The following is a 10,071-nucleotide window of genomic DNA, read 5'->3' on the forward strand; positions in this document are numbered from 1 at the left end:
GTTTTGAAGGCTGAACAGCAGCACTTTGTCAGCAGTGTGATTATGAATCCGACAAACATTCATTTCTGACCTTTTCTTTCTGCCAGATTGTCTTTTTCCCTTTGCTGCAGACAAAGCGGCTGTCTGTCAGCTCGTACTGCGGTTCACTGATTACTCAGCTCACTGTTCGGTACAATCCTGCCGCTAATCAAGTCTGACGTCTGCATCACATTAGTATTGAATCTTAAAACTTCTTGTCATGTCGTGCGTCTCTGTGGAGGCCCGAGACACATTAACACTCTGCTGTGAACACAATACACAACCAACACAAGTGTTCACCAGGTTCAGGTTTTATCGGTTTAGTGGGTTAATTTATAAGGTCCACACTTGAGATGTGGCCAAACAGCGACCGATGAGGTAACTGGTGTTGTAGAAGAGATGAGTACGACCTCTTTCGTTACATGCATAGTATTTCCCTTTCCACACATGATACAGCACACTTCCGTCATGAATATTCCTGATCTGTAGACAGCTGTATGAAAGGTCTGTGTAAATGCAGTACTTCAGTTTCCACTTAATCCCTCAGATTACTGTGATTTTACAGTAATTAACATTTTAAAGATCTCAGGCTATGAGACACTTTACATAATAATGGTTACATCAATATAAAAAAATACAAAAAACCCCTCCAAATATTCTCTTTAAGTTCTTTAAATCCCGTTAACTCTAGGCTACGTTGGGGGAAAAGATGTGAGATTACAGTAACGTGTAGTCCACTACTTCTACATCTTAACACACAAACACCAGAGCAAAGATCATTTGAAGTGCAAGTGAACGAATGTAATCAAAAGCCATCAAGCTTCTTTTACTAAGTAGAGCCGGCTGAAGCTGCTGCACTGTGGAGACCAATCAGACTAAATCAGATTTCTAATCACGATCAACACAGCCTCCACACATCTGTTTCAAAGACAATCGAAAGAAAATAAGACGTTAACTTTCCCGGGGGTGGGAAAGTGGCAGAAACGTAGACTGGCATCAGTACCCTGACAGTAACGCGTACGGTTTCCTACTCACACGGCTACACTTGAACACAACAGCTGCACAAACAATTAGTTGGACCTAAATATATAAAAGTAAATTAGACATTCATCACTATTAATACCTGGACTGTCTTCAAAGTATCAATTGCCATGTACTGCTGTGTTTTTGGGTGATTTATGGGGCGGGTCAAACCATTTTAAGGAAATTGTCCCCCACAGCTCAACCTTGGTTTCCTTTGTCAAACTACACAGCTCTGTCTGTCTTCTTGTAGCTCTTCATATCTTCTGTTTAAAAGGGTCTCATCGTTTCCCACCTATGTTGCGATCTCCTCCATGTGCTACGTTTTGAGATGATGACTGTGGTTTTTAACACACACACACATGTGATGAAGTGGGAAGAATTCAAATGAAGAACTCGTCGATGGGCTCTTCATTGTTTGTGTGTGATGACATCGGCTTGGCACATTGCTCAGCAGTAGTCCTCATCACCACTGTCCTGCTGCCTTTACTGGCTTTATTCATACAACCGGCGGAGCCCCATGTCCTGGAGCTCCCCTGAGGGTGTATGTGTGTCCGTGGCAGACATTCAAGCAGTTCCTTGGCTAGACCTTCAGCAGCCGAAGCCCCGACAGCAGCAGGTCTCTCTGAGTGGAGGTTCATCAGAAAGTCCATGGAGGAAGAGCGAGTGATCGCTTTGACTGCTGAGTCAGAGTGAGGCGAGATGGGGACTCCCGTATCTACGTTGGTCTCTGGCTCCTCCTCATCCTCTTCCAGGAGGAGATAGGAGAGAGAGCGGGTGATGGCCGGGCGCAGAGGAGAGTCGGGCTGATTGGAGGTCAGAGGCAGGGCGGGGCTGCTGCGCTGGGATGAGTAGCAGGAGCTGCCTGGAGGGGTGCTGCAGCAGCTTCCTGATCCCAGACTCTCTGCTCCACCTCCTCCTCCTCCGTGAAGCTTCTCCAACACCGGGTCACTGCGCGGTCTGTGGCCTGCCGACAACCACACATACATCAAACAGTGTCACTACAGCGGGCATCAAAAAACCTCTTCTGAATGTGATACAATGCTGTTGAACATGAAAACTGTCTGGTGTGATCCTTAAAGATGATGTCTGATGTTTTAATTTGTTTGATTTATATTTAAATTAAAGCAGCTATAAACTATCTTTGTTTGTTCAATCTGACTACTTGTGTGTAAAAATGAATACATAAATAAGAGTATGTCATTCTTAGATTTATGTGATATGCTGAAGACTCTCTAACAGCTATAAAAGATTATAACTGAATTCATTATAACTCAAACTAACTGTCCAACCGCTATTCATGTAAATATCAACACTTCACACTTTCCAGTTCTCACATTCACTCTGACCCATTAGGGATCTGCTCTTACATAAATAAACCTCCCACACACAAATAATCGTTAAATGCAGCGGCTATCTGTGAGCTGACTCAAATTCTGAGGGGAAATTTAAGAAAGTAACACTGTCAGGAGTTGAGTCAAATCATTACATTTAACTCAGCGAACTTAGGGCTTAGGGCTTTAGTAATTTAGAGAGCTGTCTCATATGCCAGTATTGTGTCTCCATCTGTCGCCACTTCCCTCAAACCCCCCGATAATGACTCTGTGACAGGAAAGTACCGGCTAATACATGCAGCCGGTTTAACACACTGTAGATATGGCTGAGTGCAGCATCTCACCTTGCCTGTGTGTCTGCCAGGGCAGCGGGGTTGTGAGGCTGCAGGGCGACATGCTGTGGCCCTGTGCTGAGCTCCTGAACTGCATTCCTCGAGGGGACACGCTGGGGCAGGTCAGGGGGAAAGCACAGGTCAAGGGTCGCGGAGGTTGAGCCGGGGTTTTCACCTGCAGCACAGAAGGACAGGAGGAGGAGGATTATGATTTATACCAGGACTAGAGAGATTTAAGCCAGTTAAGTAACTTTGACAGAATTAACATACACGCTTGCAACATATGGCTGTTTGACAGCTTAGAGATTTTTTCTGTTTAGGACGGTAACCGCACGGTTTTTGATTTTATTATACAGGAAATATTTTCCCTCTCTATTGTTTCACTGATAAAATCTCCCAGTGCAGATTATTGTAACACCAAGCCGATTTTTAAAAATTCCAGATAGTCAACACTGATTATTCTGTGATGTGAACAGGTGGAAGAAATCTGACATGAGCCATTTGGCACAAGATTGTTTAAACCGTTGTTGGGCTGTTTCTCGTCAGGTTTGTGTCGTAGAAAAAATTGAGACACAGGCATCAATCAATAGGATTTTAGATACAGGAGCAGAAAAACTAAATCAACATTAAAATACTACGTGTTTAACCGGAAAGCACTCAGTCAGTCAGTCACATATTTTAGGTTTTCCAACCCAACTTTTGAACTAATAAATCTAATGATAAATAATCTTAAATAAGTATGTGCAACATTGCTCCACATTTTGTATTATAACAAATTCAGTCAAAGAAAACCCTCATTTTATTATTATTGTGAGGATTTTTATTACACTACAATACTTTGTTTCAAAAACTTTTTGGAGAGTAAAAACATTTATTTATGAAATGTGTTTTAGTATGAAGAAAGCAATAATGTCTGTCTGGTTTATTCTCACACAGATTCTGATCTAAACACATTTGAATGTGATTTGCATCACATGCAAATCTGACAAAATATGGTTTGCATCATGATTTGCATTGTATGCAAATTAATAAGCAATATTTATATTTAAAAATGTTATAGTAGTCTGCCCACTTTTTCTTTAACATGCGAGATACATGTTGTTTGTCATACATGTGATGCCATGTTATTTTACCTAAATGAGTGATATAACTAAACACATGAAATTGAAAGGCAATGCATTTACTTTCATTCCCTTTTCCCTCCAAAACAAACTGGTGACTGTACTGAGGAAGCTGGCCAGCTACATGTTGAGTACGACATCTCACACAAAGATCCCGCTCTTTAGACTCTGTGTGCTGTGAGATAATCATAGAGTAAACTTTCCAGCAGAGTGCTGTGTGTTTACAGTTAATGTAGGACTACTTCTGGCTAAAAGCAACCACTGATGTACGACAAACCTCATAATTTCACCGGGCATAAATCAATGAGCAGCTGCTCTTCCATTCATAATTATCTTTCATGTTAAATAAAGAGAGAGGCAGACTAAAAGGCTTAAAATAAACACAGCATCCCTTATTCTGCTGCAGGTACAACATAAACTTTAAAAAAACAAATATTTGGCCCATCGGACAACTTAAACATCAAAACCTTTATCAGGATAAAATCTCTCAGTTAAGCTACCTGGAAGAGAACTTTGTTTCCATCCAGGTCTTCCGTCTGCCAGCGTGTGGTGCTGATGGGGGTACAGGGGTTGGGCAGCAGAGGGACCAGCTGGCCGATTTCCTCCACACTAAACTGTAGCACAGCAGAGCTGCAAGGCTCCACCCGAACTCCTGGTGACAACTGCTTTAAAGCCAGCTGCAGGCACAGTCCTGGCTCTGTGAGAGGAGGAGCCACACAGAAAAATAGCTCAGCAGAGCAGAAGGGGATGCGTTGAGGGAAGCGTTATTTAATTTAACTTAATTTATTTATTTGTCAGTTTAATCAGCCAATGGTATTGCAAGAATGTATACATAACAAAAAACAGAGAAACACATGAAGACTTGCCTGTGTGGAGGGTGAACCAGCAGAAGCCGGTCTTCTGCTCTTCTGCTTGTTGCTGCAGCACCGTCTCATACAGCCGCACTGCGTCCTCATAGTTGTCATATCCACTGTACAGTGTCACACGTAGTATTTCTCCTCCACAGTGCACCGGCCGAACCCCCCACACAGGCATCCCTGCACCCAGGCTGTAAAAGTCTCTGCTGGGCAGGAGGTAGGGCCGCATCAGGGGGTTGGATGGGGAGCTGCTGGAAGTAATGTGGATCCCTCTGGTTCTGTTGCCGCAGCTCTCCGCGTGGTGGTACTGCCAGGGTGGTCGCTGGAAGAAGTCCAGCACTTTGAGGATCCGTTCCTCTCCATAAGCCTCATGAAGGAAGAAGGTAATAGCCAAAGAAGGGTAGCCTGAAACATGTTTTGGCAAAGATTTATGCTTAATCAACCTTAAATGAAAACAGATGCAGCTCTCGCATAGGCAGATATTTGTGGGATTAAACGTTTACACCATACACAAAAAATGTAATATCTAGCTGAGTGTGCAACATTTGAGGGGGTCGCTGACATGCATGGAAAGTTAAAATTGTTGACATGTTTGTAAGCTTGTCTATCACTCACATATGGAAATTATTACAGGAAATAAACACACCAACAAAATGTGCAATAAAGTGAATTAATGGGCATGACAGGGTTTTGCATCACGCCGGTGAAATATCTGACACCTGCGTATGGTCAGATGTATAATAAATTCAAGACCACACCTGCCACAGGACTGAGGCGAGTGTAACTTCTATATGGGGAAGCCCTCTCTGACACATGGAAGATGCGGAGGCTTGGACAGAGCCAGCGGATGAGGCGATCCAGGGTGTGCTGCAGCAGCAGTGAGTCTCCAGGGTTGGCCAGCAGATGCAGATTCAGATGAAGGAGCTGCTGCTGCTGCCTGACCCGCCTGGTCATGAGCTCGACTGGGGTCGCACAAACAAAAACACAAAGAGGGACATGAAAATCTGACTAAATGTGATTTACATAACTTGCTGTATCATACAAATCATGTTTTGCATGAACATAATAAAGGATGTTGTTTGTTAAGTTTAAATTCGTATTCTTTGTTTAACATGTGAGACAAATGTGAAAGGAAAAACTTCCACTTGATTCATGCTAGATTAAATCATGATATTTGTAATATATTTTTGTACATTGCAGGTGATGCAATCATGCACATGACCTAAAAAAGGGGCAACAGGTGCTTTCATACAAATACTTGTCAAAACAGGCAGCACAGAAGTTTATCTGAAGCTGTGACAAAAGTCTACATAATAAGAGGGACACTTCCACTTATTAAAATCAGTTCACTTGTGATCGATGGTATGACTCAGCCTGAGAAAACCGTTGCCTCTGTGGCTCTGGAGGAGTGGAGAAAATCAAGACTGTTGAAAACCCCGATTATGTCATCATGTTTATATCAGTTTGGAGACTACAAAATCTTAATGTAAAACATGTGTGGTAAACTAGTTGTGTGGAGTTTGAATGAGAGGGCATTTACCAGGCAGTAACCGTCAAAAGAAAGGATGCTGTTGAGTTGCATTATGGGAAATGTAGTTTTCCAGTGTTGATGTAGCTTGATCCATATTACAGACGGAATAGTCATTATATCTCTGACTCAATTGAGACCATTCTTATTAAAGGACAGAGTAGCAAGAAAACCTGACTGTTGTTTTAAGACAGACTTGAAAAAATAAACATGAATCTGTCCTTTAATTATGTCTTTCTTGAGAGTAGTGACTGTTTTAGATTGAAAGGAAGTGGCCAAACTAAATCTAACTACTGTTGTAGAGCACGAACAAACACTTACTGCCAGATGTTGACATCCTGCTGCAGTCGGATCTACACGACACAAAACAAAGAGGAGGATGGGTGATCACATCATCACACCAGACAGACAGGAGAGACAAGAAAGACACAAATCTGTCTCCATCTTGCGGTGGCAGCTTCGGTCACCATGACAACACATTATCTGTTGTCAGCTAACATAGGCGTTAAAAAAAAGTTATAAAAAGAAAGAAAGAAAGAAAATGCAGTAAAGAATGAAACAAATTTTACTGTGTTGGTTCAGAAGTTGAAACAGGAGTTGTCTTAGTTATCCACACAATCAGACTTTACTGTTTTTGGATCAAATTAGCTTCTACTGCGGCTAAAAAAAGAAAAAAAAGGTTTGGAACACTGCCCCTTTGCTTTGGTCACCTTGACAACACATTATCTGTCGTCAGCTAACATCAGCGTTAAAAAAGCCAAATTATGAGAAAATACAATTAAAGAATAAAGCAAATGTTACTGTGCTGGCTCAGAAGTTGAACCAGGAGTTGTTTTAGTTATCCACACAATTAGACTTTACTGTTTTTTTGGATAAAATTAGCTTCTACTGTGGCTAAAAATAAATAAATAAATAAACAAACAAAAAAGGGTTGGAACACTGCCCCTTTGCTTTGGTCACCATGACAACACATTATCTGTTGTTAAGCGTTACAAAAAAGCCAAATTATGAGAAAATACAATAAAAGAATGACTGTGTTGGTTCAGAAGTTGAACCAGGAGTTGTTTCGAGTTATCCACACAATCAGACTTCACTGTTTTTTTGGATAAAATTAGCTTCTACTGCGGCTGCAGGTTAAAAACAAATAAACAATAAAAAAGAGACGTTGGTTAGCATCGGTTAGCCTGGAGCTAACACCGAAGACAACCGTTAACTCACTCGGCTGTTTCCGCTCCGGAGTCCACGTTCTCATCTTCGGCTCTCTCCTTTAACACCGACACTCTCCGAAACATCGTCCGACACACGGTCACACATGTGGTCAAGTATTCCCAGAACAGAGAGAGTCTAAGAAGCTGTGTGGTTGTAGTCCGGTGAGAGTGAAAAGCATCTTCGTCTTGATTTCTTTTCCACAGCTCTTTCTTCTTCTTCCCCCTCTCCTCTCCTCTCCTCCCAAAAAAAAAAAGGGGGGACTCTTGCTTTGCTGGGACGCTGACGTCACCAGGCAACCATAAATACAGTGTTGAATCTGCAGCAGTTATTGTTGTTATAGTTAACTAAAACTAAGATTAAGACTAAAAGTAGCAGTGAAAAAATAATTAGTTAACTGAAATAAAAAATAAAAGTTTTGTAATAAATGAAAATTAAACAAAAATTATAATGCAACAATGCAAAACTAACTCAAACTAAACTGAATTGCAGATACAAATGACAGCTTAGTTTTAGTTTTCTTTCATTTTCTCCCTCAATGTCAGGCATTATTTTATCCTTTTAAACTTCTACTAATCAAGGCTTTCCTCCTAAACTAAATAAAAACTACAATGTAACAATGCAAAACTAATTATAACTAAACTGAATTGCAGATAAAATCAGCTTAGTTTTAGATTCCTTTTCATTTTTATTGTATTCTGTTCAGTTTGACTTCTTGAGATAACTAAGACTAAGACTAAAACAAAAAAAAAACTAAACTAAAACTAGTCAATTCCTCAAAATAAAAACTAAACTAAAACTACTTAATCACTTTTTAAACTAACTAAAACTAAACTGGAATAAAAAAGCAAACTGAAAAACAAAATAAAAATAAATACTAATGAAAATTTCCAAAACTATAATAGCCCCAATCTGGATGTTAAACCATTAAAAATATACACTTAAATTGCTCCTTTTTTTAAAGTTTAAATTACATGGTATGATTCTGAGACTAAATTGTTAGGCGAAAGGGAAGCAAGCAGAGGCTGTGCTAGTTCAAATCTAAAGCCGCCTATAATAACAGCTGAGCAGATGGCATGCGTCTAACAATATGAGAAGACAAAGGACACAGACCAGACGGGCTGGGGGCAGATTTAAAAAGTGCAGGGGACGTGTGGAGGGCAGGCTTTAAACCCTCAAAATTAAAGATGTTGTTTTGTTAAGACCCCGTTAAGAGCATTAAACTCTTGTTTAGCTTACATCCCCTCTTTATTACAAGTGTATTGGTTTCCAGGATATAGCCTAAACTTATAGTGTGTGAAGTGTAAAGACCAAACATGAGAGATAAGCTGCCAAATTTAATTTAAGGTTCACAGTTTTTTTTCCAAAATCTGTCTTAAAACAACATGATCAAATGAATTAACACTAAAGCAGGTTTTTTCTCGCTATAATCATTTCTCTTGTATACTGGCCGAAATCCCTTCATAATGCACTTACAGTGTAAGTGATGGAAGTGAGTGATGAAAATCCACAGTCCTCCTTCTGTGCAAAAATGGATTTAAAAGTTGATCTGAAGCTAATATGAATTTTCAGCTGTCCAAATTAGTCCAATCAAATAGCTTTTAATGTTAGTCTTTTTAGTGCAATGGTCCCTCTTTTGTTTGTCTCAACAGGGAAACACTTAGAGGGAATTTGATGCTAAAAAGACTGTAAATGTGTCAGCTATCCACTTGATATGACTAACTCAGACTGCTGAAGCCTCATATAAGCTTTAGATAAACTTTTAAATGTATTTTGCATTAAATGACTGTGGATTTTCCCCAAAATACTTACACTGAAAGCACATTCAATGGGGATCTTTTAACAGCCAGTATGAACAGGAGGAATGATTACTCTTTCAGTGTTCATATGGACACCTGACTGTTGTTTTAAGACCGACTTGGAAAAACTATGAACTTGTCCTTTAAGTAGGCCCATAAAATCTATGTGTACATGTTACAAAAAGTTATACAGTCTAGAACAGGAAGGTCAAACTCATCTTCATTCAAGGGCAACATACAACCCAATCTGATCTAATGTGGGCCGGATCATTAAAAAGCTGGAAGGAAGGAAGGAAGGAAGGAAGGAAGGAAGGAAGGAAGGAAGGAAGGAAGGAAGGAAAGGATGAAGGAAAGGAGGAAGGAAGGAAGGAAGGAATGTAAGATGGAAGGAAGGAAGGAAGGAAGGAAGGAAGGAAAGATGGAAGGAAGGAAGGAAAGATTGAATGAAGAACAGATGGAGGGAATGAAGGACAAATGGAAGGAAGGAAGGAAAAGAAGGAGGAGAAGGAAGAGAAGACAGGAAGAAAAGATGGAAGGAAGAAAGGAAGGGAAAGAAGGCAGGAAGGAAAATGGGCCGGATCGGACCCCTCGGCGGGCCGGTTCTGGCCCACGGGCCTCATGTTTGACCGCCCTGGTCTAGAACAACATCTCTGTACTGAATAAAGATGGAAAGATTAAAGATCCAGACATGTTTTCATAAAATACTCTGCTGTGAATAATCATTTGTATCTGATGTGGCTTTTACTACTTCTGCTTAAAAAAAAACCAAAATCTATGAATATGCAACTATTGTTAAAGTTATAAAGTTCATCTGCTGAACACAAAATGTCTCTTATTTAACTCAAAGTTCACTCTT

General features: G+C 40.4%; 1 protein-coding gene across 1 annotated transcript; it reads right to left on the reverse strand.

Annotated features, from left to right (window-relative positions):
* Positions 1 to 166: 166 nt before the first annotated feature.
* LOC133980358 (protein FAM124B) lies at positions 167 to 7,510 on the reverse strand. Its single transcript, XM_062419062.1, has 7 exons — positions 7,429 to 7,510; positions 6,532 to 6,563; positions 5,441 to 5,644; positions 4,692 to 5,087; positions 4,326 to 4,522; positions 2,717 to 2,879; positions 167 to 2,005 (listed from the first exon to the last, which is right to left on the reverse strand). Exons 1-7 carry the CDS (start codon positions 7,500 to 7,502, stop codon positions 1,422 to 1,424), a joined length of 1,650 nt encoding a protein of 549 aa, XP_062275046.1. The 5' UTR covers positions 7,503 to 7,510; the 3' UTR covers positions 167 to 1,421.
* Positions 7,511 to 10,071: the final 2,561 nt, after the last annotated feature.

Source organism: Scomber scombrus, chromosome 5 (genome assembly GCF_963691925.1).
Source record: "Scomber scombrus chromosome 5, fScoSco1.1, whole genome shotgun sequence".
NCBI classification, from domain to species: Eukaryota; Metazoa; Chordata; class Actinopteri; order Scombriformes; family Scombridae; genus Scomber; species Scomber scombrus.